The sequence below is a fragment of the Phyllostomus hastatus genome, unplaced genomic scaffold, assembly GCF_019186645.2.
Source record: "Phyllostomus hastatus isolate PE091 unplaced genomic scaffold, TTU_PhHast_1.1 phas_scaffold_28, whole genome shotgun sequence".
NCBI lineage: Eukaryota > Metazoa > Chordata > Mammalia > Chiroptera > Phyllostomidae > Phyllostomus > Phyllostomus hastatus.
Window position 1 is genome coordinate 5,727,646 of NW_025334022.1, and position 21,156 is coordinate 5,748,801.

General features: G+C 43.8%; 1 protein-coding gene across 11 annotated transcripts in view; it reads right to left on the minus strand.

Moving 5' to 3' along the window:
* Positions 1 to 20,549, minus strand: part of TMEM164 (transmembrane protein 164) — a 221,006-nt gene extending 200,457 nt beyond the window's left edge. For 2 of the 11 annotated variants that reach the window (XM_045817506.1, XM_045817512.1), the window contains exons 1-2: positions 19,652 to 19,846; positions 18,327 to 18,996 (exon numbers count right to left, since the gene is read on the minus strand). In XM_045817506.1, the coding sequence (XP_045673462.1) occupies positions 18,327 to 18,716 (390 nt within the window). In that variant the 5' untranslated portion in view covers positions 18,717 to 18,996; positions 19,652 to 19,846. Of the gene's footprint in view, positions 1 to 18,326; positions 18,997 to 19,320; positions 19,404 to 19,651; positions 19,847 to 20,165 lie in introns of those variants that run through there. The other 9 variants (XM_045817509.1, XM_045817511.1, XM_045817515.1 and 6 more) reach the window with 9 other exon arrangements.
* Positions 20,550 to 21,156: the final 607 nt, after the last annotated feature.

Here is a 21,156-nt window from a genome sequence, read left to right on the forward strand (position 1 = left end):
TGAATCTCTTCTGCAGACACTGTTCTCCCAGGTTCCCAATCATCTTTTTGTCCTTTCATTCAGAATTTTTTTTCTTAATTACTAAAGAAATGTGGACTTACACCAAATTGAAACAATACAGAAATGTATAAAGTAAAAAGTGAGTGTTCTCTTACCCTAATCACTTAGGAGTAAGCACTACTTAGTATACAGTTGACCCTTGAACAATGCAGCCAAACCCCCACACAGTCAAAAATCCATGTTTAACTTTTGACTCCCCGCCAAAACTCAGTTGTCCCTCAGTATCCATGGGGGATTGGTTCCAGGGCTCCACTGAAGATACCAAAATCCATGGATGCTTTAATCCTATATAAATGGCATGAAACAATGCATATAGTCAGTCCTGCAAAATCACAGATTCCCAACCATGGATCAAAAATGCTGTTTCCCATCAGCAGTTGGTTAAATCCATACATGCAAAACCTGGGGATATAGAGGGCTAACTGCATACTTGATGAAAAATAGCTGCATATAAGTGGACATGCACAGTTCAAACCCATGCTATTCAATAGTATATTCTTGTAGACTTTTGCAATGTGTTCAGAAAAACGCACATATAGAAGTTTGTTTGCTTTCTTAGAATAGGTTTCTGTCATACACAGTGATATACAACTTGTTTTTAATTGTAACAATATATTGTAAAATTATTTCAAAGTGAATACAGAGATCAGCCTTTGTACTGATAAAAGCTGCACAATATTCCACTGGCCAGATTTTTCATTCTGCTATTAGTGGGCTGTTTCTTAACAATATTTACCAACTCTGATGCCATAAATCTTCTTGTATGCAACTCTTCACACATAAACATTTCCAGGGTAACTATTTAGAAGTGGATGGGTGGCTGGCCATAGACCTAACCTGTGCTTGCCAATTCCAATGGCCTTTTCTCAAGTCAACCTTGGTCTCAAACTATCTGTATCATGTGACACATAGGACCTACTCAAGCTTCCTGAAACTCCTTCCTCTCTTGTGTCTTCTTCCACTTCCTGGATGACTGCATCACTGAGTGTTTTTTTTTCTGCTTCCAAAAGTACACAGAATAATTTTCTTCATTCTCTTTCCTAGCCTGCATGACATCCTTACCTTCTCCTCCTTTCTCTTCTCTAAACAAATGCCTCCAAAATCAACATTTCTTCTAGCTTTAGCCATATCTGAGTTGCCTGACAGACACTCCAGCATCAATGTCTTAGACATCTAAAACTCAATACACCCCCAAATGAACTTATGACCTCTTTCTCTAAGCCTCAATTTCCTCGTCTTAAAAAACAAAGGGCCTGGATCCGACTCATTTTTTTTTAAATTAGGATTCCAGTATGCACTAGATGCTGTGGGGATAGAAAAATTAATAAAAACACAGATCTCGCATTCAGGGAACACACAATATAAGGAGTTGAGAAAACACATGAACAATTTTGTAATACAAGGTAGAAAAATGCTAAATAGACACATGCCTAAATTTGTCATGGAGGCTTGAAGAAAGCTTCACAAGAGGGAATATCTGGGCTGAGCCTTAAATGATGACTAGCATTTCAATAGGAAGATAAAAGAAAAAATATTTCTGGCTGAGAGTACAGCATAAACAAAAATATAAACTCAAGAGAAGCATGGAAGTGCATGGCACACCTATGGAAGAATGTATTAGAGGACAAGGCTGGAAAGAATAGTTAAGACCAATATCATAGAAAATCCTGAATTTTATTATCAGGAGTTCAGGCTTTCTCTAATGGGTTGATCTACTTGCCATCCCTAGCCTATGTGATAATTCCAAATGACTGATAGATAGTAGCTCCCTAAAATGCTATGCCAAGAAAGATTATGAACTTACATGGAGACTCATTGGGAAAGGAAGTGTTCAAGTGGTTAGCAAAGTTGTTCTGGGGCACGATAAGATACAGTAAGTCCTCACTTAATGTTAACAATAGGTTCTTAGAACTGCAGAGAAACAATATATAAGGAAACCACTGTTACACCAGGCTAATTAATATAAACAAGATTTAAGTTCCTATGGAATCTCATCATATTATAAGAAAGTGACACTGAACAAAACAATGTTATTTGGAGACCTGCTGTATATGCATATGGTATAAGGCAATGGTAGCTATCAAGTAGCTATCAAAGTCTTTTGAGCAAGGGAATGACATGACCCACATGTGTTTTACTAGTATCATTCTGCAGTAGTAGTTCAGGCAGCAGTAGTTCAGGAAGACAACTAGGGAAGGGAAGCTTAGTAAGGAGGCTGCTGTAATAAGCCAGATGATGATGATGATGATGATTAACAAGCAGATGAATTAGGGCAGATGAATCAAAGAAAAAAAGGAAGAAAAAGATGGAAGACATCATGAATGACAGAATCAAGATGACTCAGACTATGGAGATTGAAGCGAAGGGGGAAATGGAAATGTGTCAAGGTATTTAACCTGAGTCACTAGATGGACTATAGTGTCCTTAGATAAGATAGAAGCACTGAAGGAAGAGTATTATTGCTTTTCATTTCAAATCCTTCAACCACTTTACCTGGGATGCATGGCTTCAAGGCTTTCAAGTACCCTTGAGTACATTGGATTGGAAAAGGCATGATATGCATTGCTTGATGGCCTCAGTATTTATATAACATATAAACTTACTGTTCTTCCTTCTTACCAGGTCACCAAAGAAATATCCATGAATATATAATCCTAGAAACAATGGGCTAATGAACCTTTGAATGTTCATGCTCTCAAAAGATCATTCTTCCCATTTAGCTACAGCTCACCTTATTTCCATTGATTCTCATGCTTAACTCTATGAGTGTGGAAGAACAAAGATCATCTCTATCTTACAGATAAAAACCATAAGTCATATTTACTAAGCAATTACTATGCACTAGACACACTTCTAAATACATGTAACCATGCATTTAATTCTCACAAGAAGCCCACAAAATAGATATGATTAGCCCCAATTTATAGAAAAGAAAATTATTTTTAATCACAGCAAATCTGTAGGCCTTTTAAAACTGGAAATTACAATTAAATATATCCAAATGGCATAATTGGAATGCATATTTTATGTTTTAAGAAATTGAAGCTCTCACTATTAGGAGGTTGATCACATCTTAAAGCTTGGTGACCTCATAATATTTTGCTTGACTCAAAAGTGGACTTTATAATCTAACAAAAAGATCCATGTTACCCTCATACACCAGTCCTATCCCCCAGTCTTATCATGTGACCCAGGCTATCCGGTATCCAGGTTCTGACCCCATGTGGAGGGATTCTCTGCACTAATGCCTGTGTGAAGGTGGGGCTTTCTATTATATAAGGTGCCAACCCCTATTGTTGGGAACCGCCCTGACTGGTATCAGAAACTGAGACCCCCGCCTAGGCTAAGGCTAAGGGAACGCCCTTGGAACCGTGAGCCGGCAAGGAGACAAAAGCTTATCTCCCTGGCAGTAATGCTGTTTCTGCTGCCGAACCCCAAAAAGCTTGGTCGGTTAGCCAAAGACGGGTAAGATTCCCCACGGGGGGAACAACCCAAGCCAGGCACGATCACTTTTGGGAGGCCCCCCAAAAGAAGGACTTGGGGGGGCTGCAGCAAAAGGGGGGTGATGGACCCTCACTCCTCGGCTTTGACAAAGTCTGAGTTCTCAGCGTCCAGAAGAAAATCTTATCTCTCGGTGGCTTTAGTTCCCGCGCTCCACCTAAGCCTGAAACAATGACGGGGAAGTACAGCTCGGTACTGGGAAGTGCGGATTTCCCGGGGTGATCAGGCCTAAGAAAGAACATGTAAATTACTGTGAAACCTTCTTTGTTCAAGAATGCTCTCAGTTGAATGAGGAGGGTCTTAGGAGGAAGCTAGTTTGTTCCTCAGCCTTACAGCTCTTTGACCCCCAACTCAATAGACCGGCAGAGTTCTTTGTTTTATATATTCCTTACTTCCCCTAATGAGTATTGTACATTACCTGAGTTATTATGTAGCATGAGCCCAATAAAAGCAGGTATGGACTGTAAATCGGCACGCTCCCCACTAGGGGGGGTGGCCATTCTGTCCCTACTTCCCCACAGAAACTAGTTTGTCTCTGTGCATGTTGTTATTTCTCGCGTGTTTATTGTCAAGCCATCCACAGCGTTCCGTGGTCACTGCTGGCCGGTGACCCACGCGCAACACCCTATCACCACTTTTGGGGACTGGTACCATCTTTGATGTTCATGTGGTTATTTTTATTGTCACTTTTGCATTGACAGAATCCAGTAGAAGGCATGGCCATGTATATCAATACATTGCAGCCATACCAGGAATATACTTTTATTTTGTTGTTCTCTACACTAATCAAAATAAATTTCATCTTTAATCATAGTAGCCTACACACATATCCCACTTACTAAGTGCCAAGAGCTGTTGCTGACAACAACCCTACAAGGTGCAGGTACTGTTGTCATCTCATTTTACAGATGATGAAAATAAGGCAGAGAGAATGAAAAGATTTTCCCAAGGTTACTTGGCTCAGAAATGACAGGGCCATGATGTCAACGAGATGTTGCAGAGCCTATATTCTTAACTGCCACACTATATGCCTTATTATATGGGAAGAATGAGGCACATAGAGTCTCCTGATCAGCCAAAACAACTAGGTTCTGTCAGCTAGTCAGTGATGAAACCTATAACCAAGGTCCATGTCTGGCTGGCACTGAATCCAGTACTCTTTCTACTACTCTTCATTATTTACCAAGATGAATTGACCTCTCTCCTATGTGGCTGGGAGATTATTTTAACCTTTTTCCTCTTTGGCCTTTGTCACCTCTGCTAGACAAACTTTCTGAATTCTGAAATAGTCCCTTGCCTGGGGGGCCTCATACAACTGTTCACTAGGAATTGATGCAGGCCTCTATTTGGAAGAAGGGAGTCAAGAACTCAGTTATATCTCAAAGTGAATGGTTCCTATTCCAAACAACCACTATCTCATGGCAGAACAAACTGGCTCTACACACAAGTTCATTGAACATGTCTCACTGGACTAACTGCCCAGGGCAAGCAGCAAGCAATGGGGACACTGGGGCTAGGCTCCTCTGTGACAGAGAGGAAGCAAGGACAGAAAACCACATAGAAAAAGCAGTTGCTTTTGCCATCAGGTACAGAGGTTGCCTGCTGTCATGAAATCCTCATTTTCCAAGCTGCAAAAGACAATAATGTTTAAAAACACACACAAGATTTTACCTCTCTACTAGTGAGCAAGATAAAAGTCCTGGTCCTTTTATGCTAGAATGATTAAGGATAGATGGAGACCATGCGTGGTATCCTAGTCAGGAGACTCAGATCTATCACTATCTAGCTGTGACTTTGGGCAAGTAACTTCATCTCTCTGGATCTCATTTACTCATCCAGGAAACTGAAGAAGTCAAACTAGATGATCTCTGAGGTTTCTCTCAGCTCTCAGTTTGTGTCATTCTATTCCAACAACCTTCAGAAAGTATTCCTATAATACTTCATCCAGTATCTATAGTCAACCAAAGGCGAAATCAGCTAGACCCAAGGGAAGGAAGAATGAGATAAACACAAAAGACCTTTGTGGAAGGCCACAAATGAGGTCGTATGTGGGCAGTATACTCCTAACTTTTCAGAGAGTGTACAGATATAACCAACATTTACAGTGAGTTCTTCCTCCTAAATTATTTTTGCCCATCTGACGTTGTTTTGGTTTTACAGTGTTTAAAAGGTCCAAGGGGACTGTTTGACCTAAATGACCAGTAGCACTAACTGTCCTTAATGGCAATGGACAGTTATGACTGGAAAGCAAGAACCCAACCCCAAAGAAGGTAACAAGCAAACAAATGTGAGGAGCCAGAATTAATTCTTAGTTCTCTGCAAACTGACCATGGAAAGTGGGGATAAAAAAAAAAAAAACAACAGGTAAAGATTACAGTGTACTTTGCAAATTGTTTTCAGGATAGACCCAAAACAGGGAATAAGAAATTTGGGAAGATGATCCTAGACATGTGTCCATCTGAGATAATACAACAATGGCTGTGAGGTATGGCTAAACACCACACAACCAGTCAGAAGCCCAGGTGCTGCTGCAGGCTTCACATTCTTCTCCACAAATCTAATGCAGCCTTGGCCTGAAGGTCAACCCTGACCTCCTTGCCCAAGGGAACAACCCACTGAGAGCCCTGCTCAGAGAGGACAGCTGGTGGGGGATGGGACATTAATCTGTTCTCCTCACTCAATGGCCAGAGGCCTCACAAGCAAACACAGAAACTTGACCCTTGACTGTGGCTTGGTGCTGGCTTACAAGGCTATTCTGAAGAAAGCTGAAGTGGAAAGTCCAGTGAGCAGCTGTGCAGTGGAGTAGAAATCCAAAGGTAAAAGCAGCCCCTTTCCTCAAGGTAGCATTCCTCTTGGGACTGGGAGCCCGGGAAATAGAGGGAAATGCCCGCATGAAGTAGCAGCTGGCAGCAGAGAGGTTGGATGTAAAAATGCTGAAGATAATAAGACACTTATGCACATGACCCTCAGCCACATTCCTGCAGGGTGCAGAGAATAAAGTGCAGTGACAGGCATGTACATGCTCAAGTGCCTGGAGCTTAAAAAGGAAACTCTTAACAAATGCTAACTGATGAGGAAAAGGGCTGATATGAAAAGCACCATTTTGTTACCATCTCCCCTAGGTCTTGGAACAAGTGACCTTTCACAGCTAACTTCTAAAGGTTGTTGTTTCTTTGGGGTGCTATTTGTTTTATAAATGCCCTCAAAGCCAGCCCCTCTTAAGGAACCAGAGTAATCACAGGAAATATGACCTTAGCCTTCTCATTTCTCTCAATTCTGAGACTAAGGAACTGTGTGTTTACCCACAATGCTGGCAGATATGCACAGAAGCCTTACAATGGCCCTGGTGAGATGGCACAACCCCTACCCCAAGGCTGTTAAGTTATATGACCAAGACCTCAGCCCCGGAAGGCTGCACATAAAGGGGGCCTTCCTCTAGTAACTGGTGGTTTAGGTCCTAGAGCAAAGTCAGTTCCAAAAAAAGAGAGTAAGCTGGTCTTGAAAACGAGAGAGGCTTACCATATCCTGGAGACATTAGTATAATTGTTGATTTTTTTCTATCCATCTGCTGATGTGTAAGTCAAAGCACAATGAAAAATCTCTCCCACAGAGCACATTTTCCATGACTGTGCTTCTCCTTCAGTGAAGATACTAGTGCATTCAAAATTCTTCCTTCTCCTAGGAGCTCTGGGAACAGCTATTCTCCAAAAATTACCTAACCCTGGTAACAGGTGGCACTTTGAAAAGTTACATTCCCCTCAACCAAATGAAATATAATAAAAAAGTAAAAAATAAATCCATGCACCTGTCTCTACACACCTCCAAACCACTCTTTTCATAGTTCTGTCATGGACTCACCAATCTCAAGACAACTTGCACCATGAAGCACCTATGCAACTTGCACCTATTGATGAAAAGCAGGAATAATTAAGCCAAGAGGTCCCTGGGAAGCCAAGCTTCCCACCGGTGAGAGCATTCCTCCAAATTCTTCAGCTAGTACTGCACAATTTAAGGTAACATTCAAATTACTCGCAAAACTGTCCTTAGGTCTCAAGCAGCCAAGCCACCCTGCCCCACAGAGATTACTTGGGTATTCACACCAATATTTTTGCCTACTACATAAAACAAAGATGCCAAGCAGCTTTCTTGGGTGAGGTTCTTAAGACTGCCTTCCTATAGCTAATTCCTATTATCTTATCCCAACATCAAGCACCCAAGTTCACAGCAGCAGCCACCACCACGGTAATGATGATCACCATCACCATTATCATAGCAAAAAATTTACTGAATGTTTACTCTGTGCCAGATACTATCTTAAGCACTTTATTAGTTTTTCATTTAATCCTCACAACAGCCCTTCAGGATAGGTATGGTTATTATCCCATCTTACAAATATGGAAACCTGGGCTCAGAGAGCTTAAGTAAATTTCCCAGGGTTACACAGCTAGTGGTAGGATTTGAACCCCGGCCTTTCCCACCCTAGAGTCTGTACTGTTGTTATCCAGTGTGCCACCACTGTCTTGAAATAAATAGTGAAGAACTGCTGACATTTTTTGAGTGCTCACAGTGAGCCAGAGCTTCTGCTACATTCTTGATTTAAATTATTTCATTTAATCCTCACAATAACCCTATTAGGTAGGAATTATTACTATTCCCATTTTACAGATGAGTGAAATTGAGGTTCAGAGCTATTAAGTGACATGCCTAAAATCATGTGGTGATGAAGGTCAATAACAAAGACAGGAAATAGGATCCAACAGATCAACCCACCAAGCTGACCTTACATTAGGAAAAAGAGGCATTTCTACTGCCCTACTTAGTCAGACTCTCTGCTGTATCCCAGTCCAAACCTACAGGGTCCTAGGGTCCCCTTTGAAGCCTGTTTAACCCTTCTGTGTACACGCCAACAACTCAGATCTCATTAATCTAGGAAGATGCTCACAACTCTAAAAGTCTCTCATTATCTCCTTTTTCCCTCAACCTGACTTCTGAAGGAAGTACCTCATTTCCAGCAGTCTCTGCTAATGCTCTGCCCAGAACATCTAGTGTTTACCCAGGGCTCCCAAAGCCATAGTTAAGGGCCTTATTGTGCAATCCAGCTCTGCATCTTATTTAATCAACACCTGAATGAAATGTCTTTTTTGCTAGCAACAGCCAAAGCACAGTTGGCCAGTCTTTCTGCAAACACAGTTCATCCACTAGCAAGGGCAATCCAATTTGTAGGCAAAATATACTGAGTTTATGCCAATGGTGGTGTGTAATGGAGATAGGGAGACTGAAGGCATAAGGATGGAATTAGAATGGGTTAATGCTCTCTTCCTCTTCCAGATAATGTTGCTTCTCCCTCTTCTACCCACCTAAACACCTGCCCACAGGAAATAATTTGGACTGTTTGTATCAACAGGCCAATCCTTTCTAACCTCCTAGCTCCTGCCATCTATTCCCTTCCTGCAGAACTACCCAGCCCAGGACAAGACTAATCCCTTCTTCCCTCAGACATTTCCTCCAGCAGCTACTGGAAAGGAACCAGAGCCAAGACATCGCCCAAATCCTCCCCCTTCAGGAGTTCAGGCTGGCAGCAGGTTTAAGTCCCTTGACATACCAGGCACTGCTAGATATTCAAGCCATGCCATATTTAGCTGGCAGAGACCTGAGTAATCAAAGAGTACTGGCACCCAGATGAGGAGGAGTCCTCTCCAAGCTTTCATATTTAACCACTGAGCCCAAACACTTTAGAGGCAAACTTATCCTGGGGGGTCAGCAAGTAGGGTAGGAAGACACTGCTAACCCCAGTTCTCTGGGTGGGGCAGGTTGGGGAAGAGGCCAAACACTGGGCAGGGAACAAAGGTGTCAGCTCAAAAACATTGGGATACACCTTACCATTTGGAGATCAAATCAGGATAACAAGGCCCTTTTTTTAAAAGATTGTATTTATTTATTTATTTTTAGAGAGGAAAGGGAGGAAGAGAGAGAGAGAGAAACATCAATGTGCGGTTGCTGGGAGTTATGGCCTGCAACCCAGGCATGTACCCTGACTGGGAATCGAACCTGCGACACTTTGGTTCACAGCCCGTGCTCAATCCACTGAGCTACACCAGCCAGGCACAAGGCCCTTTTTAAAACTCATTCCCACCCCCATGCACAGTTGAGTCTATGGACCATTCACACTTTAGTATGAATCTCTTAAATGGAAATGCTTTCTTCTAGTTCCATCTTAGACATCATCTCCTCTGATGCACTGGGCATTTTAAATTGTAGGAGATTGTTTTGGAGCTTGGAGTACTCTGGATGGAGGCAAGCTTGCATGGGGTAGGTGGGGGAAGGGACCTGGAAGCGGAGAAGAAAGAACAGGAAAAAGAAGGGATAGCATCACATTTCATTAGTTCTGCTGCAGACTTCAGTGGGTACATAAAGCACTCATTGAGCCATTAAAAATTGTCTTCTGGTCACAGGTTGGATGACTGCTATCTCATTTTTTGTATTTAATGTCTGCTCACTCTCATCAATGTTCTGTGTCTGTCCTTAGCAGTGTGAGACCTCCTTTGGGCAACAGAGAACACTATTTCACACGCCCTTATATTGTTCTGAGGATTCATGGACAACTGCAGCTGTCTTATTAACAGCCATGAAACAACAGAGTGTTCCTACAGTTTTACTTGATTTGTCAGGGGAAAAATAGGAAATCTGCCCCTGATAATAATATTCAAATGACTCCAAGTTACAGTTGAGACACTTTCCTGTGAAAGACAAAGTAACTTTGCCTTTGTAATATTTCCTATGCCATGAATTGCCTTCCTTCCCACAACATCCAGTGAACTCCTACTCATCCATTCACACATATTCATTGAACCCTATTAGACGCACTAGAATAGAAAACAAAGCACACAAGCATCTCCCCTCTTATGGAACTAATGTGTCTCCTTCATGATCCAGCTAAAATGTCATCCCTTCTAGGAAGATATTCTTAATCACACTAGTATAGAAAAAAGAAAACCGCCCTGGCTGGCGTAGCTCAGTGGATTGAGCGCAGGCTGGGAACTAAAGTGTCCCAGGTTCGATTCCCAGCCAGGGTACATTCCTGGGTTGCAGGCCATAACCCCCAGCAACCGTACATTGATGTTTCTCTCTCTCTCTCTCTCTCCCCCCCTTCCCTCCCTAAAAACGGATGAATAAAATCTTTAAAAAAAAAAGAAAGAAAAAGAAAACCTTCTGTCCTCTATGCTTTGTTAAAATCTGTTGCTGTACATGTCATGCTGCAATTTAGTTGATCTTTTTTCTTGCCTGTCTCATCTAAACTGTGGACAACATGAGGACAAAGAATGTTTCTTGTTTATCTTTGAATCTCCAGTGCCTGATACAATGTTTGACATATAATAGCACTGGATAAATGTTTGCTGAATGGACACAAAATTGAATAAATTCCCATGAGCATTTAAGAGTCCTACAAATAGAGTGAACATGCAATTATTATGTGTCAATATTTTCTATTGTTAGTTCCTGAAGATCTTAGAGGTTGGAAGGAAGAAGGAATGTAGAAGGACTAGAAGGTGCTGAAGGAGGCCTTGCTGAAATACTCCATTGACATAATTCCCAGTCACCAAACAAGCCACTGGAATTATAAAGCCATATCACAACTTGAGGCCCTCAACCTCTAATGTCAATCACATAATGTAATACCTATATAAATACGGAAGTACTGCCAGACGGAAGTACTGCCAGAAGACTAAATGTCTTGCCCACAGGGCAGTTACGTCAGGCAGGATGAGAATGTGAACCAACTTTCCACCTAAAACATTAACTACTAAATAATGTCTCTCAAAGCAGGGTCCAAAGTTCACCAGCACCAGAATAACTCAGGAGCTTATAATAAATGTAGATCCATCTTTGCCCTACACCTACTCAGACTCTGTGTAGAGAGCCAGGCATTTGCATTATAACAAGCTTCCCAGGGAATCTTTCACAAAGGAAATTCAAGAATCACTGCTCTCCACATCCATAGTCTCTTCATATCCTCTCAGCCAGTTATTGGCAGAAGAGGAGCACCTGAGACAAGACACCCTCCATTTAACAAACCATATGAAAGATCATAGATGTGTTAAAGCTCAATGGGAGGAGGATCCTTTCACAATGTATACCTATAATAAACCATCTTGTTGTACCCTTTAAATAATCTCACAATCTTATTTGTTAATTATATCTCAATAAAGCTGAAAAAAATAAAGCAAAAATTTAAAAAAGACATGAAAGACCAGGAAAAATGGAGAAACTTGGCTGTTCTTGCAGAAGGTATTTTAATGAGGCACAATGGCAACCAGCTACCCAGTGAAAAATACTGAAGGGAAGATTGATGGAAAGTGAGTCACTGGCCTAAGAACAGTTTTTAAAAAAATTTGAGTCCTGGCTGCTGTGGCTCAGTGGATTGACCATGGGCTGTGAATCAAAGGGTCACTGGTTTGATTCTCAGTCAGGGCACATGCCTGGGTTGTGGGCCAGGTCCCCAATGGGGGCTGTGTAAGAGGCAACCACACAATGATATATCTTTCTCTCTCTCCTTCCTGTTCCCTTTCTCAATAAATAAATAAATAAATAAATGTTTTTAGAAACTTTAGTAGGGCAGGGGAGAGTAATAAGGGTGGTAAATGGGAACAACTATAATTAAACAATTTTTAAAAATTTTAAATCAAATAAAAATTTATATGATATTAAAGAAGGACAAAAAGAAAGTAGGCATGTCCAGATGTCTACAAAGGGATTAATACCAACATCCTACAGCATAATTTCCTCATTAGGATGAAAGGGAGAGATTACTTTGGGCAGAAAATGGGTGGGCCACCATTCTAATAACCAGCTTTTTGTGATGGAAATTCACTGAAAAGGTGTGTGAGCTGGGGCCAAAAACTGCTTCTCTCCTCTGGTTATTTCAAAAAACAGACAGGAGGTTCTCCTAATGGGCACAAGGAGACATAGGAACCATGCTCATGGGACCTCAAGGGAACACAGACAAGGCCAAGAGAGAGAAAAGAAAAAAGGGAAAAATAAAGTCAGCTATGTCAGTCAGTCAGCATTATCTAGGCACAAATTAAACAATTAATGTGCATGCATGCTATTGTATTAAGTTCTGCAGGGGATTACGAAGAAAAAGACACACCATTCCTTTCCAATAAAAAAACAAAAAGTATTCCCACTAATAGTAGAGACTGAACAAACACGCAAAAACAAGCAACCCAGTAAAACACAGGATTACCTGCCTGTATACAAAGGTGTACTTTAAAGAGCCAAAAGTCTGAAGAATGTTCAGGAGTTTGAAAAAGAAGACAAAAAGTGTTACTAAAATGACTGGAATAGCCCTGGCTACTGTGGCTCAATGGATTGAACGCTGGCCTGTGAACCAAAGGGTCACCAGTTTGATTCCCAGTCAGGGCACATGCCTAGGGCTAGGTCTCCAGTAGGGGACACACAAGATACAATCACACATTGATGTTTCTATCTAAAAATAAATAAATAAATTCTTTAAAAAATAAAATGGAATAACTAAATAACTGGAGTTAGGTCAAGGTCAAGGCCAGGATCCAGAGAAAAGCAACAAAACGGATTAGAGGAATAGATTCTAATGGCTATCAAGAAAGGTGAGCCCTGGCTGGTGTGGATCAATGAGTTGGGCACTTTCCCTGAAAACTGAAAGGTCATCAGTTTAATTCCCAGTCAGGACACAGCCTGGGTTGTGGGCCAGGTTCCTAGTTGGGGGCATGTGAGAGGCAACTGATTCAAGTTTCTCTCCCTCTCCTTCTTCCTCCCCTCCCCTCTCTCTAAAAATAAATAAAAGCTTTGTTAAAAAAAAGAAAAGTGAAAAGGAATTGAGGTTTGTCAGTTTCTGAGTCTGAGGTCAAAACATATTAGTCATCTGCCAGCTTTGATCAGCTTTGTCCAATTTCTCTGTTTAAGTGACCACATAGTTATTCAGGGGATTAAAATGCTTTGTTTGCTACAGGCTCCTTTCACAGAGACGATAGGCATAGGAAAAGGTTAAATAATTTGCCCAGGTTCCCTAGCAAGCAATGAGCTCAACTAGTGTAATAATTTTAAATCCCAGGGCTGTCTCTGGGCTGTGTCATCCACCAATCCACAACATTTCTCTTTATAATGGATGCTCCCAAAAGACCATAACACTGAAAGATGTAAAATTCTCTGCAAATTTCCATGTGGGAAAAATAAAAGAAACTAAAAAAGAATGTCAAGCCTCACTGCTGAGGCCCATATAAACATCATCCCTTTGTGTCCCCCTAGACTGATGACACAGGACACAGTCCTCTGATAAGCTGTCAGCAGATGGCCGGATCCCTCATTGTACCCATTACCCACCGACGTAAATTCCAAGCAGGAGCCGTTATTCATGCTCCAGACAACAGATGGGGATGAAGAGGTATGGCTGGTTTGAAGTCAAGAAGAAGGGGTGGGCACACACAAAAAATACTAGTTCTCAAATCCATGAGGTTTTCTGTAAAACAAATCCATCACAGAGCAAATGGAGCACACTGGTGTATATTCAGCTACTTCCAAAAGGTGTCACAAAAAGATCAGGACTGTTTTGAGTATGTGCCATTCTATACTTTCAGCAAGGTGGTTCGAGAAAGTAAGGAAATCAAATGATGAACCAAAAGCAGGTAAGTCATATTTGGTGGAAGTCAGACTTCTAATATACTGTAAAGAAGACAGAAAATCAAATAACAAATGACAACTCTAAAAAAAATGGGGCTCACTCAATATTACTGGCTAAAAACCAGTGGCTTGGGATTAAGCAAATGATAGCGTCAATTATTATGTGCCAAATGTCCAGCCTAACCCAGCCTGACTTCTGTACATATAACCTTGAGGGTTAAATGCACTCACTGTGTCTCACTAAGTTCATTGCCCCATCAGGAGATGTTGACACAGACACATACAGAAGCAACAGGAATTGGACAATTAGACAACACATTCAAAATGGATTTTTTTTTGTTAAGTTTCTAAGGCAGAGACAATATAACTGTACATACATAAGAGAGATAAGGGGCCACTAAGACTACTGGTCTTTACAGATACAATCAGTCAGGTTGTCTGGCATTTTAACCCTTCTACTGAGAAATTGTAGATTTTAGGGCTTAAATAGGTATGAGAATCTCTTTCTGCTAAAGCCCCAATTCCCACTGCCGCAGCTCAGTTCTTCAGCCACCTCTGCCACTAACTTGGCTGTGTGATTTCTGGTAAACAGCATGACCACTCAGTAAATTCATCTCCTGTCACCCACACCTGCCAAACTAATGTGTATTGGAGGGCTAGTCATGCTTGAAGAAATACTTATTGGTGAAATTGGTAATGTTACTGATATTCAGCAAGGAGTTTAACGATGGTGCTGCTTACTAATCCTGCTTGAGGATCCAGCTTGAATTTAGATGTGAGGTGATGCTTATTCATTCATACAAACCTATATCAGTCTACAGTCACAGGGCTTTTGAGAAATCAAACAAGACCAAAAAGAAACATGACACCAGGATTATTAATCAAGAACAGGACTTGGGCACAGAAACTGTCCTTCCTAATGCTTCTAAAGCTGGCAACGTGGCTAAGGGGAGAGTCTGTGTGACAAGGTTTTGAGAATTAAATGTTTTACAGACTACAAAATGGGAGGTGGGGAGACTAATCAACTTCCCTCCACCTCTTCTATTTTCCAGCCTAAAGCAATACCATCCTTCTTATAGAAAAACCTACATTGACTCTGAGGAACAAGGCCTTTCTATAAAGCCAAAACTGAGTCATTCTGTTGGGAGGCACACATGAGAAATGCTTCTGCTAAGTTCTCCCTTTTATTTCAGCTAATGTCTCCCTTCCCTTATGAGGCCCTGTGATCTCCATCGAATTTACTGCCATAATGTAGCCTAATTCAGCTAACTGACTTGCCAAAGCATTTCTTGATATTTAGTATCTCCCCTTTGGAATATACGTAATCACAGGAAACAGTTTAACATCTCTTTGTTCAGGCTCAAACCTTTCTAAGAAACTTTTCTTAACCTTAATAAGAAAATGTATGCAAAAATTCCTTCAAATAAACAGTAAAGTAGTAAATAAATGTAAGATAATATTAACCATACTTACTATCATTACTCATTGCTGCAACCAAGTGAGAAAATTGTTTTCCACCATCTTTGTGAATTTTTAAGGACTCACATCAACTCTTTAAAATCCACACATTTATGCTTCCCAGGAAGAGCCATAGGTAAGGTATGGAACATTGGAGTCATCAAAGACTAAGTCCCCCAAGTAGGCTAGAGATTACTATTTAAAAGATACAAAACAGGGACTGAGAAGTAAAGGGTAGAGGAATCTAATCCTGAGTGAGCTCAAGGATTCCTCAGCATAACTCTGTTCAGAGCTGAACTAAGCACAGAACAATGGAATACACAGGTGACAGGAATCAGTCCATAGCCCCCTAAACATCCATCTCTTTGCAGCAAACAGGTCTAAGTGCCATCATCATCCACACATACCCCCAAGGGTAACCTGGTCAGGTTAACTTCTCTGGGGAGACAGAAGTAGTGGCAAAAGATGAGTAAGGATGCAAGATGAACAAGTGTACCTGAACTGAGCAGAGAAGAAACAAGTTTCATTTTTCCACCTGAAAAGGCCAAAATCATTTCTAGAATAGTTATCTGTTGCGACCCCAGCCACTGCTTAAAGGAGAAAAGAATCGCACAATATGGGCCATCAAGAGCTAGAAGTGAAACTCTGTTTCCTTTTGCAGATGGGAAAACTGAGGTCCAGGAACAGGTACATTCCCCAAAGTCACACAACTAATTAATGCCAGAACTAAGTCTCCAGAGACTTCTAAAAACCTCTCAAAACATTTCCACTAAAAACCACGGTGCTGCCAGGTTTGACATCATCACAGCAGCAGCATCCCCAGTTGGGCTGAATTTAATCCTTTGTTGACCTTCTAGACATGTGGCTGCCAGGGGCCTCAAGACCCCTTTGTGGAAGAGGCACCCTCTTCCTGCCACCTAGGTGGCAGGTGCCAGGGGATGACCCTGACCACCTGCCATCCAAAAAAAAAACCAAAAAAACAAAACACTCCTGTCCCAAAAGCCTCATGCAGCAGCGGCTGAGATGCATTGTTTCCTCTCATTAACAAAAAGACCATTCATAAAAATAAAAAAAAAATTTTAAATAAAAGAAGAAAGAAAGAGGACTGGCTCAAATTTAACACAGAAGGTCTACCTGGGAGAACCCTGGGTTTCCTTCCTGTGAATGGCATCACTTCCCAAGAAGTCCTCTCTTTAAAAAAAAAATCCTGCCCATTTCAACCCTTCTAGATGATGAGAGCCACCAAATTAACAGCAGCCTCTTATTCCAAAGCTATCTGCATCTCTTGCCACATCTACAAAATGGGAAGGGCTTGATGCCATTTACCACATTTTACAGATTGGGAAACTGAGGCCAGGAACCTGCAGTGAAAGGAGCTCCTAGAACACAGAGGTAGCAAGCATGCAGGCCAAAAGTAGGCATTGCCATGCTGATCAGCCTCAGCCTCCCCACAGAGGCTGCCCTGCCATTCCACTGACAGCTTGCAAGTCCAAAGAGGGTAGGTTACCTTTCATACCCAGATGATAGTTCATCTTTTGGCCACAGACAAGTGATTTCACTAGCCCTGGGCCCCCACCAGACCTGCAAAATGGAGACAATAATCTTAACATGCTACCCCACACAGGGCTGCCACAAGTCTCCTGAGAATAACTGACAAATATAAAAGAAATAAAGATTCTAATTACAAGTTTCAAAACTATCCCTGAATAAAAGACACCATGTTTTCCACCACCTGAAGTTTAAAAAAGTTTGTTTCCCTTTCTCTTCTTCCTTCTCCTTCATGATGTTATAGTTTTAGAATATCTCTTCACACAGAGAGTTACAGAAAGACAGTCTCACTCTTGGTCCTCAATCAGATTATTTTTATGTATCTGGCACTTTCCTTTTGAATTCCACTGGTTTTTCTTAGCATAGGTATTGGAAGGTAAAGAAATCAGGTCTCTGAGTGCTCCTGGACCATGACCACAGGAGACAGAACAAGAATGATAAGATAGAAAGGTTTGCAAAAAAATAATATTAATAATAAATACTCTCTCATCACGGATAGAAACCACCAACCCAAAGTTCACGAGTCAGCCTAGGGCCTGTTTCAGAGTGCATTTAGAGCTTTGTGCTACTCCAACCCTCAGAATTCAAAGGCAGACTTCACCCTAATAGCGTAAACTCCAAAATGAAGAATAATTAAGGGAAACCTGCACAAGTATTTCTCCAAAGTCCTGTAACAGAGACAAGAAACATTATGTGATCACCTCCAGGAAAGAAATGTCACCAGGCATCTGGGAATTAACTGTGACAGAGGACAGGGGGGTTAGGGCATGCTCTCCAGATGTGATTCAGAAAGGGCACCTGGCTGGGGCTGGACTTCCTGATGGTGAAAAGTCCCAGCAGGGACTTGGGAGGGGACAGGCAGCCAGCCTAAGTACAAGCTGGCTCTGACACTATGTTCCTCCCCTCCAGCGGGAGGCTAATGCATAGTTCAGAGGTGAAAGAAAGCAAATTGTGAGATATGCACAAAAACAGCACATCTTTGGAAAATCAATTTTAAGAGCCCCCCCCTTTCCACAAGGATGAAGTGCTCTACACTGCTGAGTGTCTTGAGCACTCAAGTGACTTATCAGTAAGGCTGCCCAGGAAAAATTCAACAAACTCACATGCATCATGGTGACCAGGTGACAGGGGTTGAGCAGGTAGATGACGGTCTTGGTGGCGAACTTAAAGCCCACCTCCACCCCGAAGGTCAGGCACAGGGCTACTAAGAGCAGATTCTTGCTCAGGCTCTCCTTGCCTTCCTCTGGCCGCTGGGTCACCTGCTCTGGCTGGCAGCCACGGCCATCCCTACCGTCCTCCTTCGTCTGCCTCAGGATGTGCCGCAGGGCCACCAGGATCTCCAACAGGGCCACGGTCAGGACCACCACACTTTCCAGCAGCCGCTGCTGCCAAGAGAGGAAGGCAGCACAGTCGGGGCCCCCATTGCCTGCAAAGCTGGGGTCCACACCCCCATAGAGCCAGTCCAGAAGACTTTGGTAGCTATACCGGGACATGATAGGAAGCGGTTCCCTTCAACCACCGTGCAGGAAACAAGATGAGATGGAACACAAGCTCAGGGAGTTGCTCGGGTGGTGGAACCAGTACAGAGGGCACACCCCCACACCCACACTCCACTCCAGACACGGGGCCCCCCGTGAGCAGGAGAGGGGAAGCTACATTCGAGGCCTGGGCTTAAGTGCTGGCTCTAACTTGTCCCCACGGCTGTCTGGGGAGCCCCCCGCGTTTCTCCAGTGGCCACCAACGAGGCAGGGTTGAAATGAGCCGTTGGCCAATCTAAAAGGAGAGGAAAAAAAAAAAAAGGTCTCAAAGAGGCAATTGAATCGGGAATCACGAAACGGGGAAGGGTAACTAGCGAAGGAAGAAAAAGGGGACCGGGACAGTGGCGAAGCAAGCAGGGGTCAGGGGAAGCCGGAGGCCGAGTGGTTCAGGGCCGAGGGGACCCAGCCGTGCCGAACCAGGGGGTAACGGGATGAGAGGAAGGGTACTCGCGGAGGCCAGGAGAGGAACTAGCGGGGCCGGGTAATCGGGGCGGGCGGCGGGGGACGGCAGGGACGCCGGACTCCTCCTCTCAAGCTCTCGTCACACAGAATCGCTTACTCCTGCAAACGCGTGGCGGCCTCTGCCCCCAGCTAGCAACTTCGCCCCCGGCTTGTCCCTCCGGCCAATTTAGAGTCGGGCGGGTCCAGCCGCCCGCCTCTGGGTACACCCTGGAGTGCCTTGCTCCACCTCCGGCTCCCGCCCTCGGGACAGCACCTCCCCCACCCAGCAGCCCGCCCAGGACCGGCCCCCTTAGCAGCTGCAGCGGCGGGAGGAAGCCGGCAGGGAGAAGGGGAGGGAGGGTGAGAGGAAAGGAGGGAAGCCGGGCCGGCCAGGGGCTGGGCTATGGGCCGGCCTCCTTCCTCCGCCACAGCGCCGCATCTTCCCGCACCTCATGCCCGGCTCCAAGAACCGGCTGCCGCATCCGTTGGGGTTCCACTCACCGGCAGCTCGGCCCGCCACCCGGGGTTGGGCCACCTCTCGGCTCCCGCGTTACCCCGCACCGCGGCGCTCGTTTCCCCAGCGGCTACAGCCGCTGCTGCTGCAGCCCTCGCGCGGCTCCTCCTCCTGTCTTCCTCCCCCTGCAGCCGCCGCTCTAGCTTCCTCCTCCTTCCCCTCCCTCTCTCCTCCCCCTCGGTTCCACCGCCTCCTCCCGTTCAACTAAGCCCTCCTCCCCCGGGCACGGAGGCCAAGACTATCCCACTTCGCCTCCTTCTCTCTTAGGGACCCCTCGCTCCCGCCACCTCCTCCCCCAGTCACACCTCCCACCCTGCCTTTTTTCGGCTCTCCCTGCCCTCTCCTTCCTCCACGCTCAATCTCCGCCTCCTTCCCCTCCTTCCTGGCCTGCCTCATAATTCTGCACTCTTGGAGCCTACATGCGGGCACATCCACCTTCCTTCCCCTACCTGTGCTGAAGGTGTCTCTTCGGTGAAGCCTTTTGACTGACTTCGCATCCTGCGACTCGCTTCTCTAGGGCACTTCTTTCTACACCGGACACCTTGTAGGCACTCAGCCAGCCCTGACTAAGTTCTCGGGGCCGGACGGGGGTGGGAGGCACTGAAGTCTAGTGCTGAGCGCCCGCCCAGCTTTGCTCTGTGGGGTGTTGGTTGGGTCTGGCCTTCTGCTTCCTGACACCTCCTTTTTGCCCTAGAATACTGCACTTGTGTAAGACCAGGATGATAGCTTCTCTCACCCTGCTAACCACATCCCCACTCCTCACACTTTAGTGCCTAAGATAGAGGCTTCTAGTCCTTCTTTTCCCTGCTCTTCCTCCTCCTACTTGAATAGGGTATTTTTCTCTCTTTACCTTAGTCTTCACAGCCCACCCCTGCCACTTCCTCTCCAAGCCCTCTTTCTCCCCTTTCTCCTACTATGCCTTCAATCAGAGACTTACTAGACCAAAACAAACTTCCCCTGACCTCTTTCACTCTCCTCCTTGCAAAGTAACTGCTGATTCCCAACCTACACTTGGCAAGAGGTCCTAACACTGAAATGTCAACCAGTACAATGTGGTTATAGGCGTGCTCAAGAACTGCCTAAAGACAGCTGATAAAATAGGTTCCTCCCTTCCCTGCTGCTTTCTACCCAAAGGCTGTGCTATGCTTTTCTTGGAACAAGGAAATAGGAAAAGGACTTCCTTAAAATCTATCTCATGTTGCTCTAATATTTATTGAAGGCTCACAATGACTTAGGACAATAGTCACAAAGACAGTTAAGCACCTTGCCTCGGAAACACTTCCAGGTGTTGGCTGCAAGCCACACTCTAAATATACAATACTATCTACTGTATTATCAGGCCACTGTTCTCCCATCCATTCTAAGTCTTGTTTTCACAACAAATTACAGCCTCAGAGCCAAGAGCCTTGTTTAATCCCAAGCTTCTGTACAGCCTGTATC